At 34.4% G+C, this 21,714-nt stretch overlaps 1 protein-coding gene and 2 pseudogenes across 1 annotated transcript; 2 read left to right on the top strand and 1 right to left on the bottom strand.

The window, feature by feature from the left end:
- The first annotated feature begins 5,334 nt into the window (after positions 1 to 5,334).
- LOC112007537 (uncharacterized) lies at positions 5,335 to 6,075 on the top strand. The gene has a single exon (XM_024039893.2). It carries the CDS (start codon positions 5,335 to 5,337, stop codon positions 6,073 to 6,075), a length of 741 nt encoding a protein of 246 aa, XP_023895661.2.
- A 2,371-nt stretch (positions 6,076 to 8,446) lies between these two features.
- On the bottom strand, positions 8,447 to 11,884 carry LOC112009689 (2-alkenal reductase (NADP(+)-dependent)-like; annotated as a pseudogene).
- A 4,248-nt stretch (positions 11,885 to 16,132) lies between these two features.
- On the top strand, positions 16,133 to 20,673 carry LOC112007792 (2-alkenal reductase (NADP(+)-dependent)-like; annotated as a pseudogene).
- The last annotated feature ends 1,041 nt before the right edge of the window (positions 20,674 to 21,714 follow it).

Genomic DNA, 21,714 nt, shown 5'->3' with positions numbered 1-21,714 from the left:
ACGGCTGACGTGTCAGTGGTGCAAAGCAAATATATAGTATTCACAGCTGCACGTAATTGCTTACGCTATAATTGTCTAAACTATGAATAGTAAAAAGAATCAACGCTTGTACAACATGGACTTGAAGTCTTGAAGTTCTCCACTACTACAATTTACGTCAATTACAAATTGATATGGGTTCTAATTATAACGTTAAAATGTAGATTATATATATGAATATAGTACAATTGATTTTTTTTTAATAGTAAATTAAAAATTCTACCTCTAAAATTTGGAGATATTTGGATTTTAATTTTTACACCTTAAAATTTCAGAATTTGAAATTTACCATCTGGAGACTGAGGGTGTTTGGATTTTACATTCTAACATTTCAAAATTTGGATTTTATCCCCCTAACTTTTAGGTGTGTTTGGATTTTACTCCTTAAAGTTTGGAGATGTTTGGATTTTACACCCTAAAATTTTAGAATTTGGGAGTGTAACATCCAAATACTCCCAAACTTTAGGGAGTAAAATCCAAATTCTAAAACATCAGGGTGTAAATCCAAATACTCCAAAACTTCAAGGGGTAAATTCCAAATTCTAAACTTTAAGATATAAAATCCCAACACCCCTAAACTTTAGAGGTGTAATTTGCAATTTATCCTTTTTTTGTACCAGAGATTTAGGGTTCAAAGACTCCAAACTGCTATTATTCTACAACTCCAAACATGCATGTTGCATGTTTTGTTTAAATACTTAATGTTACTTTATCTAAAAAAATTGATAAAAACAAATAAGTTGTTATTTCTATCGGTTGAAACTTAGATGCAGACACCTTGCTCAAAGAATATCAGAGACTTGCCAAGTCCCTTCCCCCACTGATTAAATATCTATTTACGAATCTACCTTCTCTCTCTTCATTTTTTTTTTTTTTTTTTGGTGAGTTTGGGTACTGAAAAAAAAAAAAAACTGCACTGGGTGACAGGTATGGGGCCCACAAATAATGTGAAAAATATTGAGTGATGGGAAGTGAGTGATGGTGCCAAACAAACATGGTATTTTAGAGTGATGAGTGATGGAAATTGAGTGATGAAATTTTTGCATCCAAACAGCTTCTTAATGTTCTTCTAGGGACACACACAATTGCTCACACACTTTAACACAACTTACATATTTGTCAATGTGTAATTAAATTATATCACTTACATATAAGTCCACCATTAGAACTTAGAGAAAAGTAATCTAATCACCGCTTGCCAAATGTCTAAGTTGTGTCAAAGTGTGTGTGCAAGTGTGTGACTTTTTGACATCCCCCCTCCCCTACCAATCTTCTTATAACAAAAAAATTCATTAATGAAATTTAATATGTTTTACTTGATTCAAACATTTAAAATCACTAATTGAATTAGTTATCTCAACCAAAATTGCGGCAAAATATAATCTAACAATAAAATATTTACATCATTGATTACAAACATCACTCACCTTTTTAAAGAGTCCACTTAATGTGTCATCCTTCGATATTGAAGTTGAGCCAATTTTCCTCTCCTCGGCCTTGCTTGAAGTCGATGCACCTTTAAGTTTTTTGTTAGGCTGTCCAACATTTAGAGAAGCTTCTTCCTGGACTTTTTTAGGTACTTTTTTACAAATATCAATATCGTGACCTTTAACTCCAGCTAAGTGTGCTTTAATCCTTGTAGCACCCCCAGCAAAATTACATTCACAAAACTTACATTTGAAACGACCATTTAGTTCTTCAACATACTCCCAAAATCGATCTTTCTTTCGAACCATATTTCTTTTGCCTTACAATAAATAGATAAAGAATATAATATTAGAATACGAAAATTGATAGTAAAATTGGATCTATAAAATAATAAAAAATAATTTAAAAGAAATGGATCTATAGAATTATAAAAATAAGCTTTTTTATGAAAAAGAATAAGCTTTTTCTAATTTAAAAAAAATATTATATAATTATGTTATGTGTTCTTCTCTGTATACTCTATAGCACATACATATACTATAAATATAATTAAATCAAAATCAGATTAAGTTTTTGTACGCCCCCTAAATTTTAAAGGCCAGATAAGCTTCTTCTTTTCTTTTTCATTTTTAGAGAGAAAGATAAGCTTCTTATTGAACAATTTTAGTAGCTATTTTACAAATAACAATATCATGATCAATAACTTCAGCCAGATGTGATTTAATCCTTGAAACACCTCCATCAAAACTTACATTTTAAACAACAATCTAATTTCTCAACATGTTTCCAAAATTGTTCTTTCTTTCTATCCATATTTATTTCTCCTTATAATAAATACATAAAGAATATCATATAATTCTCAAAAAAAATAATAATAATAAAGAATAACATATCAAGATCAAATATAAATTTATTTGCAAAAAAATAAAAAGGATCTATAAAGGAGTATTACATAAATTTTTTTTTTTTTTGAGAATCACATAATTTTTTTTTCTCTCTCTCCCAATTATATATATATGGAGAGAGAGAGAGAGAGTTCAAACTTCAAATAAAATAAAATATTAAAACAATTTAGAATTATTTTATTCACTTAATGAAATTAAGAGCACGCTTTAAACATTATATATCCATACTCATTCCGAATTGGTCTGTTTTCTCAATAGTGGTAAATATCAAATTAAAATTTTCATCTTATTTTAATTGTTGTGTTTAATAAACTATTGATCTAGCCTAGAAAAATAAAATCAATGGCATGTTAAGAGTGAACTTACTGGATTAGTATACAAACAAGTAGATGCAGTGAGTGGACCGCAAGAGAAAAAGAAAAGGTAACAACGTCTGAGAAGAAGAGATAGGATGAATTTTTTGTGGTCCTTAAGAAATTCATATATTGACTACGACAACAACAACAACCAAAAAACACGGCTAAACCCACTGCCTAACATAGGTTTTTTTTTTTTTTTAATCTTTTTGTAATGTCTTGTTCAGTGTTCACTCACTACCCCAATTCAAATATTCAATGCCACGGCCCCATCTACACCCGCTGAAGAGACAAGAGCCAATCAACAGCTTTATATTTACATACACATACCCAAAAAGACAAAAGCTGAAAAGCGAATTTATATTGTCAAAAGATAACAGCATGCCTAAGTCTAAGTCACAACACAAGTCAGTAGTCAGACTATGAGTATGAGATAGAGAAAAAGAGAGAGAGAGCGCCACTCTCAGTCAGAGCAGAGATGAGATAGAGAAAAAAGAGAGAGAACTGAAATACCTTGATGTTGCAGGCTAAGGTCAGGGACGGCGGCACGTTGAAGGCTGAAGTTCTTATTTTGCGATCTCGCCGTCGCCGTCTCTGGGTTTTGCTGTTGCTGAGTCGCTGACTGCTGAAGACCCTAATATAGTTTATACAAATTTAATTATTATTATTATTATTTTATTATTTTTGTTGATTTAAAAATCTGTCTTGGGCTTTTTTTCCTGGGTATTTATTGGATATTTCGACTTGCTATTATTATAATTTTTTTTCAGATTTTAGTTATAAAAAATAATTTCGGTTTTTTTTTTTTTTTGCTAAAAAGGTTCTAATATATTGTTAAGTGGACCAAATTATGGACCAAAGTTTAATTTTATTGAACATAAAAAAACTTAGGGTGGTCACAAATCTTCTTGCGGTAGATAAATATAAATTTTTAGATTATTTTTATATATAAAAAAATTTTCAAAGATACAAAAAGCCAACTCTTTTCCTTGTATCAATTGGATAAGGTGAAAATGTGTGGATGCATTTGTATGGATCTCTAATTCATTGTTTTTGTTCAAGACTGGCGATTATGAAGCATTTAAAATCAAAGCAATATTGTAGAAAAATCTAACTTAACAAAAATATTTTCTTTATAGAATGAAATGTTAGATTGTTCAAGGTGCTTAAAGTAGATAAAGTTGTTTACCATGACCTTTCGAAGACCACATAAAAGCAGAAGTTTAGCACATTGAGTAAGATTTTTTATTTTTTTTTATTCTCTTCTACACAATTTAAATTGTTTGAAAAACGAAAGAAATGTGCAGTAGATCTTACAACAATATAATATAGCATAAAAAGGTAAAGAGTATTCCCACACCCTCTCTCCAAAAAATAAAAATAAAAAATTAAATGAAAGGAAAGAAGACAATTTTTTTTTATGAACAGAAAAGAAGACATATATTCATGAAATATGTGTTTATACATATCTGCTATCTTTTGAACTGTAGGATATAAAAATAATACCATTACCTCATCCTCTTGATTTTTTTTTTTTTTTTTTTTTGAGAAGGCTCATCCTCTTGATTAAAGCATGGTAGTATGAGTGCGGTTGACTTTGATTTAAAGAGTAGTTGAAATGAATATATATTATAAAAAAAAAAAGTACATCTACTAAAACGGTAAGGTTATACTGTTATACATAACAGTAATTTTACCATATCTCACATCACATTAAGAGTTAAAAAATAAAGTGTTATAATTGATGAGACCAACGAAGCCCATTGTCTCAGACGAGCGAAGCAAATATTTTCGTCAATAGATCCACGTCACCGACGAAGGTAAGGAGGCCATTTAATGCAATCAATAATGACACAGACGGTTACACAACCAGCTGAACAGACTGTTGGAGGCCCATCAAAGCCTATAATACTGAGCATAAAGCATTACCAAGATAGGCATTAAAACCACAATAATAGCCACAATGGCTAGGAGGAGTGGGAACATATATAAACCCCTCACAACATCAACACAAGGTACATAAACACATCTAGAATCATTCATAGTTACTCTAATACTCTGATATTCTGATATTCTTCCTAAAAGGCGTCCTTATACTGACTTTGGCATCGGAGATGTTGCAGCAAGCACCACATCGATGACCACCTTAAGGGAGCCATCTTTTCATATTTGCAGGGACACAAACGAGGACTCATCTCCATCTAGACGCACTTACAAAGACTGATGATTTGCACTTCATCAATTTGGCACCATCTGTGAGGACAACATTTTCATACTTAGGTTCGAAAGTGTAGTTTCCAATTAACTTTTACATTCAGATAGAGTCCAACCAGGATTCTGCAGCATTAGCTCTGCAAGTCCAGGCTCTTGCAACTACCGTCGAAAAACTTACCAGGCAGAATCAGGAAATAAAGCTACGGCTTTAGCAGGGAGAGAATCAGTCTAGGGCAAATCAAGAGGATGAAGGAGATAGTTATAGAAGGAGTGACCGTCGAGGGCCGACTACTCCAGATGAATAGAACTTAGATCTTCTTTGGGAGATAAGAAAGGAGATAGACGAGTTAAGGAATGCCATTAGAGAAAAAACAAACCGAAGCCTGGATAGAATGGTCAGGGCAACAGATTCACCCTTCACCATGGCAGTCTTGGAATGCCCTGTGCCGTCAAAATTTCGCTTGCCTCAGCTTGAGCTGTTTAACAGACTTAAGGACCCTCAAGACCACCTCAACACCTTCAAGACGACACTAGGCCTTCAACAGTCTCCTGACGAAATACTGTGTCGTTCCTTCCCCACCACTCTCAAAGGAGCTGCAAGGAAGTGGTTCACAAAGTTACCAACATCGTCCATCGACAGCTTCGAGCAGTTGAGCAACGCCTTTTTGTGCCACTTCGTCGGGGGACAACGCCCGAAGAGGCCAACAGACCACTTACTCACCATAAGACAAAGAGAGAAAGAAACCCTAAGATCATATGTAAAACGCTTTACTCGAGACTCTCTAGAGGTGGACGAAGCTGACGACAAAGTGCAGTTGACGACCTTTAAAGCGGGATTAAAGTCCAGAGAGTTCGTAGTTTCACTCGCGAAGAATCCTCCTAAGACGATGGCAGAGATGCAACTAAAAGCACAGAAGTACATGAATGCTGAAGATGCTTTAGCCGCCATTAAGGACTTGGAAAGACCAGGAGACAAGGGAAGGAAGGAGGACGATCGTAGAAGACGAAAGAGGGAGCACCCAGATCGTCAAACTAGTGACGAGAGTAAAAGGAAAGACGAAAAAACTCCTCAAACGGTAAAATTCACTCCTTTAGTTATCAATATCATGTCAATATCATGCATAACGGAATAGTAGATAAGACAAGATATGATGACCTAGGAAAACCAATGAAACAAACTAGTTTCACAGTAAAAAACTTGGGGGGAATAATTCCCGAAAAGCAATCCACTATAGTAAAGAGAAGTTTCAAATCTAGTTCAAAAATTTTGTCCCTAGACTCTACAATCCCCGTAGATGAACTGATAGCGAAAACCTTCTACCGCTTCAGAACTTCTGAACTCTTCAATATATGAACGCCACCTATTTGCATGAATCCCAGTACGTGACTAACCAATGATGCACGGATCCTGGTACGTGACTAACTCCACCAACTTGAAGAAGATGTTGGCTGCAAAGTTCTTCACTTCATAAACAATGAAGATTAAGAAGTACTTAGTTATAAAACCCTAAGGCGCAAAAAACGTAGTAACTTCTTTCAGAGAGAATAAGGCACTCGGTCACATTTTTCATATGTTCTCTATGTGCATACCCTTTATGACGGCCTTTAAAAAAAGCCTTATATATGTCTAGGATTGTGAGAAAAAAAAACCCTACACAAATATTTCAGCATGGGCCAAAAATCAGATTTGGAAATTCTGATTTCGTAAGTGTCTATAGATACTGGATCTGTCGAGATTCTGTCAAGCTTTGTTCATTAAATCTTGATAGATATGTTTCTGTCGAGCTTTTATCGAGAATCTGTCGAGAATTTGTCCAGCTTCTGTCCAACTTCTATCCAGCTTTAATGAACAGCTTTTCTTTACTTGTTTTTTGGTTCAATCTTCATGGCTTTAACACTTGACTTAAACAACATGTTTTTTGAAGTCTTAACCCATCCTAGATCTACCCAATTATAAGTAAAGTGTTTTGTCAAAGGATTAGCCAATTTACATAACATATGTTCTAACAAGTTCCACATATGTCCTAACATGGAAGGGTCCATATGGGAAGTGGGCGATGGGAGATCCATTAGTATCAGCTCTCATAAATGGCTACCACACCCCCCCCCCCCCCACGTTTCCGTGATGGGGCAGACAAAGATTTGAGAGTCTACAACTTGATCAGCGAGGTGACCCATCAGTGGGATTGAAGCATCCTCACTACCACCCTCACTCAAGCCATAGTGGAAGATATTTTGAGGATTAAGGTGGGCACATTGAACACAAGAGATAAGTTGACGTGGAAGGAAAATAAGCCCCAGGAGTTTATGATGAAGATTGCATATCAAATGGCTCACCGGCTTAGCCATCCTCCCTCTGAGGAGCACTCCTTCGTTGCACAAGATTAGAGCTTGTGGAAGAGATTATGGTCCCTAAACGTCCCTCCAAAGGTTCGAACATTTATGTGGAGAGCTTGCTACAATGTTCTACCTACAAAATCCAACATTACCCGACGGAAAGTGCAGATTGACCCTTAGTGCTTCTTTTGAGGCCAACAAGATGAAACAACAGAGCATATTCTATGGGAGTGCCCGTTTGCCTGTAACGTCTGGGCTTTGGTTCGGGGTAAGCTGCAAAAGTGCAGTTCCTTGGTCGAGAATTTCTTCATGCTTGCACGTCATATGATATAGAGGCTTGACAGAAAGGAACTCCAGCTGTGGGCTATAACGTCGTGGTCTTTGTGGAACGCTCATAACCGCTTCCAGTTTAAGCATGTTCAAACCCATCCAAATGAGATTTTTAAGCAGGCAGACTCGTTGCTCGAAGAATATTAGAGACTTGCTAAGTCCCTCCCCCATGGATGAAATATCTGTTTACGAATATACCTTGTTTTGTTTTGTTTTTTGTTTTTGTTTTGTTTTGTTTTTTTTTATCTTTAAGTTTTGGTGCTTCTGGAGTAATAGGTCCATTGTTCTTTGGGCCAATTTCAATATTGTATAACTCCTGGGCCAGGCTTTCTTTTGTATTTTCTTTTGATTAATATACTTCTATCATTTTAGTCAAAAAATTCCCTTGGGGCTAGTGTGAATGCTATTAAAACAATGTAAATATTTATATCTCTCCGAGAGAATAACAATAACTATTCCTTAATATATGTAGAATAATATTAAGAATTAATATATCTCAATAAATACAAACCCCTCTTTGCATATAATAATTATAAAAATAAAAAATCCTTAAAAAATAACATCTCATTTATTAATCTTCTCTAAATGTATATATATAAAATTGGGATACCATGCTCACCCTTGGTGTAATGGTCACTTAACAAGTATAAGTGCTTGTGGGGTATGAGGGGCAAGGGTCAGGGTTCAAGTCTCCAAGATAAAGTTTCACACACACATACACTTAGATTAGGCTAGAGTAGAATTCTATCTTGTAAAAAAAAAAAAAAATGGGATACAAAATTAACCAATTGTCAAATACATGCATAGGATTTTATTCCAATTCATTTATTGTACCAAACGTGCTCTTATTCACGAGCAACTACAAGTACTTGTTTTCCAACATTGCGGCCACTAAAGAGTCCTAGAAGAGCTGCTGCCCCATTCTCAAGGCCTTTAGCTAAGTCTTCCACATAAACTATCTTTGATTCTCTAATGTATGGCAATATGTGGTCTAAGAACTTGGGATAGAGGTGATAGTATTCAATAGCTAAAAATCCTTCCATAAGAATTCGCTTATAAACATCAAATTTTTAATCCCTTCAAGCTCATCAAGATTGTAGGTTGAGGTCGTTCCACATCCAGCTATGTGCCCATGGTCTCATGTTTAGAAGAACTGCATCAAGCATTTTCCCTCCTACGTTCTCAAAGTAAATGTCAATACCATTCAGGAAATACCTGCCATGCTAAAAGAGAAACCAATAGTAATGTGTATTGTATTAATAACTAAAAAGTTAGATTACTCAAGACAACAAATAAGTATTCATTTAACAGAGGTTATATATGCAATTAGCACCATCTCTCCTTTACGAAGAAACTAAAAAGGAAAGTAATTATTTCATATGTACACTATTTCCAGAACATCAGTAGAGACATGGCAACGTATTTCATGCTACTTGCTCTTAAAGAGAATTATATATTAAAAAGGGATAATTACAATAAACCCACTTGTGATATGACCCGTTTTCATTTTGCCTACCCATGGTTCAATCATTTACACTTTGCCCACATAAGATAACTTTCGTTAGGAATCTATTACCCACCTTTTCTTTTGCCGTTAGAAAAACACTTTTTCAGGGAAAAACAAATATAACAAAAATAAAAAAGTTAGGGTTTTGATTGCTTATTCAGGTGTTTTGCTACTGTGGCTGGGATTCAAAGTGGGTTTGAAGTTGGAATTGGGGTGGGTTTGCTACTGTGGTTGGGTTTCATTTGAGCTGCCTCAAATGAAACTCCATGGCCGACCCTTCAATCTCATTTCCCTCAATCATTGACGCCACCTCAGCGGTGAGCTCCTCACCAAAAAAACCTTACCAAGCCCTCACCAATCCTGAGCTCTCACTCCAATCTTTGAAACTTTCCTAGGTCGAGCCTCCATCGAACCTCCATGGCCGACCCTTCAAGCTCCCACAATAAATCTCACCGAGCCCTCTCTCTCACTCTAAACTCGAGCTCAGTCTCTCTAAGCTCTCGGCCTGAGCTCTCTCTAAACCCCTATTCTCTCATCTCTAAAACTCTCTCAAACGAACTCCATGGCCGCCCCTCTCAAGCTCACCCCCTCACAGCGATGGGTTTCATTTTCCTTCATTCTTACTTCATGGGTTTCTTTTTTTTTTTTTTTTTTTTTTTTTAAAAAAAAAAAAAAAAAAAAAAAAAAAAAAAAAAAAAAAAAAAAAAAAAAACAACTATGATTTTATATAGTTTAACGCTATTTTGTAACATTAAAAAGAAAAATTAGAATATATATATCATGTAGAAAAAAGTGAGCTTTAAAAGCTTATGGTGACATGTTAGATTGGTACCACATATGCGTGACACACAGTAGCAAATGCTGACCTTTTCAAAGAAGCATTCAAATCATGCTCCTCTTTATAATTGAAAGCCTCATCGAACGCAAACTTGTTCTTCAATAAATCAACCTGATTGAAGACAACAAATAAGTATTCATTTAACAGAGGTTATAAATGCAATTAGCACCATCTCTCCTTTACGAAGAAACTAAAAAGGAAAGTAATTATTTCATATGTACACTATTTCCAGAACGTCAGTAGAGACATGGCAACGTATTTCATGCTACTTGCTCTCAAAGAGAATTATAATTAAAAAATGAGATGGTGACTACACAGAGTCGATAAATATTCAGAAATTCAAAAAGTTCTAAATTCTCATAATGTTAGTTCAATATATAAATGAAAAATAATAAAAGTATTACAAGTTTCAATACTTGATGACTAGTGTAAATGGTTTCAAAAAACAATTATTAAAAAAGAAAAAAGACAAATTAAAATGGTGATACATTAGTAGTTAAATTGTCACTGTCACGTCAATTTTCAATTATAGTTTGCTTTGAATTTGTAAACTAATATATCAATTTATAATGTTCTTATAATAAAATTCTAATACCTTGACATCACTTGTTATTTATTACACATCTATATGCCATGAACAATTTAAAAGCATACAGTGGTCAAAGGGAAAGCAATCGATCAGTACTAATTTCCAGGAAGCTACGCAACGAAAAGATTCCCTAGAAATTATATAACTAAAGGAATTATCCTGATATTACTTTTTTTTTTTTTTTGAGGAATTAGGATTTTAAAATTAATTAATCACTAAAAATATATATGCCAATATTATTATAAAAAAATAAAAACAAAATAAAACAAAAAGGGTGAGATATTTAATTTCTAAAAACACAAAAGAAATATAGAAAAATAATATATAATTTTTTTTTGAGAAACAAAAATAATATATAATTGAAACATGAGATTGCATAGTTTATTTTATGTTATCTATACAATATAATAAGTTACTAGATCTTTTTTAATTAAAAAAAAAAAAAAAAGTTAGTAGACCTTTTATTGACTTCCTGCACTTCCAACCACATAGCAACCCGTCAACTTTGCGAATTGTCCAACGAGCTGACCAACTGCACCGGAAGCAGATGAAACGAAGACATATTCTCCTTTCTTAGGAGAACAAACTTCGTAGAAACCAGCATATGCTGTTATACCAGGATAACCTATATATGAACACATTCAAAATATGGAGGGGAACCCAAAAAAAAAAAAAAAATCAACATGAATCTAATTTGTCAATCGTTTTTATATTATATGAATATATATATATATATATTATCTTCAGATTAAAGAAAAAGAAAAATATAATATGGATAAGATTTTATTTCTTATATTTAAGGGTGTATATATGGTTCAGATATATCTTATATTTATAATATTTAATCTAAATCTTGATCATTAGGATCCTTAATTCAAAAAGTATCCTCCTGATGAGTAGAAGTGACAGTAAAAATACAAGCACATATGATGATCTGAGAAGTGAAAACCACTCACTAAAGAAAAAGGAGCAATTGCAATTATAAAAGGTGCCAAAATAACAATTTGTTATCTCACCAAATTATGGAATATTGTGGAAGATTTTGTAGCCATAGTTGATTGGATAAGTTAAATACATATTATGAGAGGCAAAATTAATGACCATCAAACCAAATAACTGACCAAGAATTCCAGTGTAATGGGAAAGTGGTACATCTATATGGTGAATTTTGGTAAGGTTAGGTTCCTCGACTAGGCTGTACTCTTCCCATAATGCTGGTCCCCAAACAAAGTCACCTTCTTTGTAGTCTGGATGCCTGGAATCCAAAACCTTAGCCACACTACCCATACCTTAGGAAAATGTATTTGATAACAAATGATATTATGTTACCAGTATCAAAATCCAATAAATATGAAACAAAATTCTTTTTTGGTAAGCCTTAACCATGGAATCATGAAAATAAAAACCCACATATGAAAATGTGTCTCACATCTAATGGAGGGAGGAGTATTAAACATTGTTGACTTTGATCTTCTGGATATCCTCAATAATTGCCTGAAGATTACATATATGTTGAGGTAAGATCTGGCGGTAGCGGCACTGGCGGCTGTACCAATCGTTTTTCGTCTAAGTTGGTTGAAACAATCAATATTCAAAACAATGTTGTTATTGAAAATATCTTGGTCGGCAAAGAGATAATGAGCCAGTGGCGGGCCTGGCGGCTGTATCATTTCCTGGTATTGGTCGGTAAAAAGATAATGAGCCAATGGCGTTTTCGTAAATGTTTTGTTATTGAAAATATAATCTGATCCTTATCAGACTATCAGTAAGATAACGAGCTTCTTTTCAAAAAAAAGATAATGATCAATTTTTTTTTTTTTTTAAAGGGTGTTTAGAATACTGCCTCTACTAACTATCCCCTTCCCTTTAACCCAGAGATACCATTAGACCATTTTGAGTGGTTATCGATAATCAGCTAAAGTTAACTAGTGTGCAACCTCACTACTTAACATTGAATAAATCTTCGTTATTGGTTTGATAGAATAATAAATAAATAAAAATAAAGTGCACAATTCTCTACCCTATACACATGAGTAATTATTAGGTACTCCTAAAGCATGGAAAATGATACTCCCTCAGTATGGAGGATGGTGCTCCCTCCTCTCATCAAAGATAGACCCAGGTAGGGGTCCGAGTCCCTCCTGGGTCCAAAATTTTTTTTTTTAAAGTTATTATATATTTTATTTTGTAGTTGGACTCCCTTACAAAACCTTAAAACTCCTCTTCTCCTCAAGTTAACGTCATCAAAATAGCAACTATCCAACCTAAAAACTTAACAAAAACAATAAAAACATTCACAATGGTAATTGTATTTTAGCCAAAAAAAAAAAAAAACTATTTTATTACCAAAGAATCAAAAAATTATATGTTATTGGAAAAGCCAAAGCTAAATTTTTTCAACTACAGTAAATTGGTATAAATACCAATTGAGTGTAGCAAGTTGTTAAAAATAAAATACAATGTTTTATTAAGATTATATATCTTCCTTCAATTAAAAAACTCAAATTCTAACTCTTCCTTTATTATTTTAATGAGTTATTTATATTCTTTTTAATGAAGTAATAAAAAATATAGAATATTTGATATTGGTTGTATTGTAAAGTGAGGTGATAAAATAGATAAAATAGCTTTTTAAGGTACTAAAAGCTAAAATGTTTAGCAATACCATTGTGAATGCTCTAACTTCAACCAAAAAAAAAAAAAAAAAGTCTAGTCAGACAAACCTGTTACAGTAAGACCCGCAGAAATTAAGAAAAAAACAATATTTTGTTTTTGTTTTCTTCTTTGTTGGTAAATGATTGCATCTTAATGTATTTGGAAACAACAATTTTGTGTATTTATAATTTTTTAATACTATATGAACACCAATTTGGAGTTTTTTTTTTTTCTTTATACTTTGGCCCCCTGCTAGCTTAAAATCCTAGGTTCGTCCTTACCTCTCACATTTATGGTGGGGTTCACTATGAATGTGAGAGCTCCAAGAGTACCTAAGAATTCCCCCCCCCCCCTTCTCACACACACACACACACACACATACAGGCCTGTTTAGGATCTGACCGGTACCGATGAAACCGACCGGTGCCGAACCGATCCGAACCATTCAAAGCTCCACTGTAGGTGCTCGGAGAGGTGGTCTGCAGCAATCTAGGGATACCGAAGGCGGTCAGTGCGGCGATCGACGACCATTTTGCACTCCGACGAGAAACCGCACTGCACCGGGGAGTATATATATCTATAAGCTATAATTTAAAATATTTTATAATTTATATATAAAGTTACTCTTAAGTTTTAGTAAAGAGAAGGTCTGAGTGTGAATGTGAGACTTTGAGAGTTTGAAAGAGGCGTGGAAGGAAGAAGGAAGTCAGAAGGAAGAAAGGGACTAATGGCGCTACAGAATGAGATATAGGAAACATAGGGTTTTAATATTTTAACTCTAAACCAAAACGACGTGGTTGGAACTTGATATAAATTTTAATGTTAGTTCCAAAACGACGTCGTTTTGGTATCAGATTTAAAAAAAAAAAAAAAACTGAAACGACGTCGTTTCAATTATAAACCCTAAATATATTAGATGAGTTCCTCAGTTGAGTTCATTTCCCTATTCCCCGCCTCTCTCTCTCTCTCTATTAATCTTTCTTGCCCAAGCTCCCATTTCCAAACAACATCTTTGCCTCTCCACTCTCTCTCTCTCCCCTCACTCCTCAACCTCCGCCACTTGTTGTCACCATAGTCTACCGCTTGATACCATTGTTCTTGGAGTTTCACTCTCTCTCCCCTCCCCTTTTTTGTCATGGGTATTTAGAGAAGGTTTTGACTTTTAATGCTCCCCATTGCAATGCTTTCTACAGGTTTGTTTATGTATTTTGTTTTTGATAGATTTTATTTTCATCTTTTATGACTTAGGTTTAGTTTAGTTTATTTTATTTTATTTGAAATTAGATATTTTTTGTTTGTTTTCTGTGGTGATTGTTTGTTTGTTTTTTTTTTTTTTTTCTCTGTGTTTTTAATATTTGGGTTATTTAATGATTATGTTGTGATTTGGGAGTGTTAACTACATTGTTTGGATCATGAGACAATTGAGGAGTTCACTGAACTAACCACACCGAACCGGTATCGTGCACCGCAACTTTTGTAGACCGGTTCTACCCCTCCATTGGTGAGGTGCGGTCAAGCACGAGGGAAAACCGCACCCTATAGGTATGGTGCAAAAATCACCCCCATAACCAGCCGCACCGCACCGTGTACAGGCCTACACACACACATATCCTTACTTAATTTTCAATACTCACAGAAAGTCTATTTAGTAAGCCTAACACCATTGTGCTCAATGCATAGACACAAATCACAAACCTAACCAAAAAAAAAAAAAAGTAGTGGATCACTTAATGAAATAGATAAGAAAAGCAGATGAAAAGAATTCAAGTTTTAAGCTATTTATTAAATAAAAAGACAAAAAAAAAACACTAAAATTTATTAATAACTCACCAGGAACCAACCCCACTTCTCTTAAAATATGGCCGCACACTCTTGGCGCAATGGTCACTCCACAAGTTTAAGTGCTCGTGAGGTGTAGGGGATAAGGACTGGCGTTCAAGTCTTTAGGAAGGAGCTTTACACATATATACACTTAGATTAGATTAAATTAGAATTTCAATCTTGTATAAAAAAAAAAAAAATTATATGCCATTAATTTTTCTTTATTTTATAAATTGGGGGGGGGGGGGTGATGGCCCTTATTTGTCCAACAACGATGGCTCCATAACTGTAATCGCTAGGTGATTTCAAGTTCCCCCAAGGTCGACACCATATAATTCGAGGCTAAGGCAATAAATATAAATGAGGTCTTTAATATTTAAATATCAATTAAACAAATTTAATTCATACTAATCAAATGAAGGTTAATTTAAATGAATTAATTTGTGAGCTTTATATGCATAAATTTATAATATTTTTAGCATTATTCTACAATTTTGTGCCTTTATATAAAGGAGTAAAGCCATTAAAATTAAAAAAAAAAAAAAAACCATTAAAAAAATGTGGGCTTTGGGTCAAGACCTTGAACTGGCGCATCCCTTCTCTTGTTGTGTTCCTGGAATCTCTATACACTGCGTACAATTCTATCATCCCGCTTTGACCCGAAAGCACTTGGAAAATTTTGTTTTACAATCAAACCGTCAATTTTGAACAATTTAATGCTATTTGGAGAGTCTCGTACAAAAAGAACATCATGCATAGAAGTTAGGGCCCATTTGGTACGTGTGTTTAAATAATAGTTTTTAATTTTTTTAGAAATATGTGTGAGTAAAAAAATGTGTAAAAATACATGTAATGTTGTTGAAAAACTGAAAATATGTGTTTAAAATTAGGTATCAAACAGGCCCTAGAACTTCACATCAAATGTTCTTATTAAACTATATATGATTGTCACTATATCCATGTTTCTTTCTTGATGAATAGTAGTTAAATTTGTAGCTCATTACAAACCTGATAACGATCACTATCTTGCCTATAAAAAAAAAAATTGTTTCTCTCTTTTATTATTTGCAGTGCAACAGGCTATAGAAAAAGAGAGAGGGAAAGGTTTTAGCAATGGCAAGTGATGGTGAAGAAGTGAGAAACAAACAGGTGCTAGCTAGAGACTACATAGATGGAAATCCCAAAGAAACGGACATGTACTTAAACACAAGTAGCATAAGCTTGAAGGTGCCAGAAGGTTCAAAAGAAGTGTTGGTGAAGAACCTTTGTAGGATTATATCTCCTTAAAGAGAATTTTATGTGGCCCACATTTGAAGATGAAACTCATGTCATAAGTTTCTTATTTCATGTCTTAGGTTTCCTATTTGTGAAAGTTATATGTTAGATGTAACATTCTTTAGTAACTCTCAAATGTTGTAACCCATTTGGTTAATAAACACCATGAAGTTACAACTTTTAAGCTCCTTGATGGAAGGAGAGTTATGGAAATCTTCATCTAAAAGGGTCCCTAGTCTAGCCTATATATATAGCCTGTGTTTCCATCAAAAGGATATGTGTGAGGTAAAAGCTATAGACTAGAAGACCCTTTTATATACACTATCATCATAGAGTGAGACTTCTTTTCTTCAAATACTTAAACAACTATGGCTGGAGGTATATTTATTTTATTCAAAAACTATAAATTTATCTTACAACCTTTACTTGTCCTGTGATCCTTGGGTCCCTAGTCTAGCCTATAATATAGGCTGTGTTTCCATCAAAAGGATATGTGTGAGGTAAAGGTCATAGACTAGAAGACCCTTTTATATACACTATTATCATATAGTGAGTCTTCTTTTCTTCAAAGACTTAAACAACTATGGCTAGAGGTATATGTATTTTATTTCGCAACTCTAAATTTATCTTACAACCTTTACTTGTCCTGTGATCCTTACATGCGAGGCATTAAGGCTAAAATCCCAGATCGCCTTTTTTATTCCTTTGCTCCCCATTCAGTAAGCTCATGCTCATAGCTCACTGACTCACTCTCTTTCTCTTGCATATATGCAGTATAACTCTCTTGCTTGCCGTGGCAATGGATACACCTTTAAATTTGCTGTATTTAATAACCATGATATGGTTCAATTTGAAATAAAGAGAATTGTTATCATAGTTTTTGCTTTCACAAATGAACCTAATTTTTTGGTGAAACATGTAGCCAATAGTTGGGTATGGAGTGGCTAAAGTTTTGGAATCTGGGCACCAGGACTTCAAGAAAGGAGACTTCGTTTGGGGGTAACCAAATGGGAAGAATACAGCCTCATCACGATGACTGAAAGCCTCTTTAAAATCCAGCACACTGATGTGCCCCTTTCCTACTATACTGGTCTTCTTGGTAAATAATTTGCTCATCAATTGGGAAAAAAGTTTATAAGATGGATTTGATTTTCAAGAAAATTAAAGAAACAAAATAAAAAGAATTTTACTTCATAATCTTTTATATGATTGGAATATACAATTCATGGAACTCTGGATTAAAGATGAATTTGATACTCTGCAGTGTAATTATTCATTTATACTACATAATCTATCTTGTTCATGTCACTCTTTTCTGTCATCTACACCATCTCCTCCTCTGCATAGTAGCAGCTATAGATATTTTCTTTTTAAAAAAACATTGACATAGTATATGTGTCTTTCCTATGCCACTTTATTTTGTTACAATATGTTAAATGCACCATCTAATTGGATTTACTTTTGCACATAGGTATGCCTGGTATGACAGATTATGCCGATTTCTATGAACTTTGTTCCCCTAAGAAAGGGGAATATGTTCTTGTCTCATCAGCATTTGGTGCAGTTGGCCAACTAGTTGGGCAATTGGCCAAATTGATGGGTTGCTATGTTGTAGGAAGTGCTGAAAGCAAAGAAAAGGTATATCGACCTTAATTGGAATCTTTTGTAAAATATATGAAAAAGAAAAGTACTAGGTATGCATTGTTCTGACAGGTGTACCAGTATTGTTTTATTCAATAATTCAACTAGATATATGTGACAACAATAAAGTACACATAACTTGATCTTCTGATTGTATTATCACCTTTTACTAACAACCATTTTGAATGAATTCTGAACAATAGTATATTTTTTGTTCTTAATTAAAGTATTTTAACACAAATTTACACAATATTCTGAAACCTTATTCAAATTCTCCTAGTCCTCACCCTGTTGTATGAGTTTACTTATTTGGACCCAAATTTTAAGCTGCAATGCATGCTTGAATCTCTGTTTGAAAGCAGGGGATATAGAAACAAGCTCATTTTTTAATATGAAATTTCAACACGTCCTGCTTTTATCTGTACAAGATTGATATACTAAAGAGCAAGTTTGGATTCGATGAGGCTTTCAATTATAAGGAAGAGCATGACTTGGATGCAGCTCTAAAAAGGTCAGTGAACAATTTGCATATAACTTAAAAGAAAATGAGGCAAATTTCTCATTATTAACTGTGAGGCTAACCCTTTTTCCATCGATAATTGCACTGCATTCACTAATTTATTCAAGGTGGCCGCAAATTGCATAACAATAAAGAATAAATATTAGCAGAAACTAACTTTTGATAAATATCTCAACAGCAATATCAAGTCCTAATTGTTGCAGAGCACTCACAGCAGTGGGCATATTGCTATATTGCTAAAATTTAGCTCCTCCAACACTAAAATCGTGCTCCAGCAATGGAGCTAAATCTAAAAAATTTAGCTCCATTGCTACAGTGCACATCTATAAATAGATGTGCACTGTTCATGAGAGCTAAAAAAAATATATATTATTTTATTTTACTTCCTGATTAAAATAATGCCACTTGCTCTCTCTCTCTCTCTCTCACTCCATGTCTCTCTCTCAACTTTTAGTCCTCTCACGCAGCCGCCCCCCTGACCCACACTGCCGACCCATGCCTTCACAGACCCAGCTCTGACCACGGCAACCCCTATCATCTCCACCACCACCACATCAGTCACAAATCCAACTGTACCCACACTTATCAAACCCACTACCACCAATATCAATCACCACCTCCACCACGACAACCCCCACCACCACCACCACATTAGTCACAAACCCAACCACACCCATACTCATCAAACCCACCACTACCAGGAAAAAAAAAAAAAAAAAGCAAACATCGGCAAAACCCACAGCCAAAACATCACCAAAACCCATGGCGGAAGATCGGAAGAGAAAGATGAAAGATTTGGCAATTTTTGAATTTGACATCGTCAGCAGCTTTGCTAGATAACCCAATCAGAGGGAAAAGGATCTTGGAGCGGTGATGGCTTGGTTGAGGGAAGGGGAGCAACATGGGAGAAGAAGGCAAGGGAGCTGGCAGCGTGTTGAGTCTAAACCATAAAAGAAAAGGTGAACCAGAAAAGAAAAGGAAGAAAGGCAGCATGTGTGAATGAGAAAGAGTAGAGGGACTTGGCACGTGTGGGTGGGATCAAATTGTATATATATATATATATACATTTTTTTTTTTTGAGAATAAATTGTATATATATAATTTGGAGTTAAAACAAAATATTATTGTTACATTAGATGAATATTTACTTGCTATTATGATGATTGAGAAATTGTTTTAGTAAAAAAAAAAATGTATAAGTATAATTTGGGGTTTAAAAAATCACTTGTTAACACTAGACGATTATTTGCTATTATGTGGCGGCGGCGGCGGCGGCGGAGGAGTCAGTAGCGGCGGTGGCGTTGACGACGATAGTGGCAGTGGTAGCGATTGCAGTGGCGGTGAAAGAGTCGATGGCGGTGGCGGTAGTGGTAGCAGTAGCGGTTGCGGGTGGTTGTGATTGTTGTTTATTGTAGTGAATATATTATTTTATTGTAGTAGATATATTATTTTATTGTGTTGAAAGCTAAAATAGATCCACTGCTGCAATATGTGTATATGTAAAATAGATAAAGTAACTTTTGGTGGAGCTCAATAGCTAAATTTTTAGCTCCACTGCTTTGAATGCTTTAACAACTACAAGAGCAACTTTTATCAAAAACTGAGAGGCATTGACCTTTTTTTTTTCTTGGTAATGATGTTAGGTGTTTTCCTGAAGGCATTGACATATGCTTTGATAATGTCGGAGGCAAAATGCTTGATGCAGTTCTCCTTAACATGAGATTCCACAGTCGCATTGCAGTAGCTGGAATGATCTCAGAATACAATCTTGATCAACCTGAGGGCATAAGAAATTTATTATCTTTGGTATATAAGAGGATTCGTATAGAAGGATTTACAGTGTATGATTACTATCACCTCTTTCCCAACTTTTTAGACCTCGTGCTGCCTTATATTAGAGAAGGAAAGATAGCATATGTTGAAGACACAGCCGAAGGCCTAAAAAATGGCCCTTCAGCTCTTGTAGGAATTTTTAGTGGCCAAAATGTCGGAAAGCAAGCAGTTGTAGTTGCTCGGGAGTGATCATTTTACCTCCTTTAGCATATGTATTTTACACCTTTTTTTTTTTTTTTTTTTTCTTTTTTCCGTGTAATACTTATACAGCACCATATATAGTGCTTCTCCCCATTACCATGGTGAAAGCCATTGCTGCTTGACAGCCATGGTAACTTGGTAAGTAAATTCTCAGGGTTTAATATATTATGGGCTGTTTCAATAAGGAATGCTGGTCCATATATGTAAACATTAAGAAGATAATGGTCTAATTGGCAAATAAAAAAAAAATTTGTGACTGCTAAAATAATTATTTGTCTACTTGTTACTATTTCTCAAATTTAAGTGTTTACATTAATTAACAAGGGCGTCATACACCTTTGTTTCAAGTGTCATATTGAGTGCTACAACTACTTATTTTCCTAAACAACTATGAAGCATCAACGTTTCGGCAGAGTCAACATAACACTAACAAAAATTTCTTTTGCTTTTGACTCTTGAGAAATAATAATGAAAAGCATTTTCGTCCTCTAGGGGTTTAAACCTCTTTATCTTGATTGCCATAAGCTTAGTGACATTGAACATAATAGCCCCATTGCATATTTAGCACTTGGCAATAAAGAACTCGGTTGTATAGACTTTTCTCCCTTCTGTGTTGTTCTATATTTACTAGGAAGAATGGTACTTTACTGTAACATGTGTTTTGCCCCAACATTTCTTTACTGCTAGTGATAAGTAATAAGGGAAGATAGAGAATGAGGGAACGAAAATGAAGCCAACTATGCCTCTTTATCCCGAGGGAAATTGTATTGGATGATGATTCCACTTGGGTTCACATTGTCTAATGATACACAGAAGCTATGCAGTAAGATGTGCTAAATATGAATTAATGGTTTGTCACAAAACTCTTAGAATATCATTAACCAAAGAATATGGTAATATATATACAGCGGAAAAAAAAAAATGAAGAAGAAGTAGAGAGGAGAACAAATCATGAACAATTAGTCAACTTCAAAGCAAAACACTAAAGAGAAGGAAATAGAGAGAACATACCATTTTTAAATGATTTTGACCTATTTATTACATAGGATCTATCAAAGGTTTGTCTCAATAACTAGAATATGGGCAATCTTAGACCCTTTTGGGCTAAACTACATGACCTCTGATTGGGACAATCAAAGATCACTGGTATTTGTAATTTAGTGACACAATGAGCCACTTCACCCAAAGCAGATATTGCGACTTCTTGCAAATGTATAAAGATCAC

Source organism: Quercus suber, unplaced genomic scaffold, assembly GCF_002906115.3.
Source record: "Quercus suber isolate HL8 unplaced genomic scaffold, Cork oak 2.0 scaffold_425, whole genome shotgun sequence".
NCBI lineage: Eukaryota > Viridiplantae > Streptophyta > Magnoliopsida > Fagales > Fagaceae > Quercus > Quercus suber.
The sequence above is the reverse complement of the archived record's forward strand: the minus strand, read 5'-3'. Positions and strand labels throughout refer to the sequence as shown.

Excerpts from the sequence above, each read along its gene's own strand:
- LOC112007537 (XM_024039893.2), top strand. The coding sequence starts at position 5,335 with ATGGTCAGGGCAACAGATTCACCCTTCACCATGGCAGTCTTGGAATGC.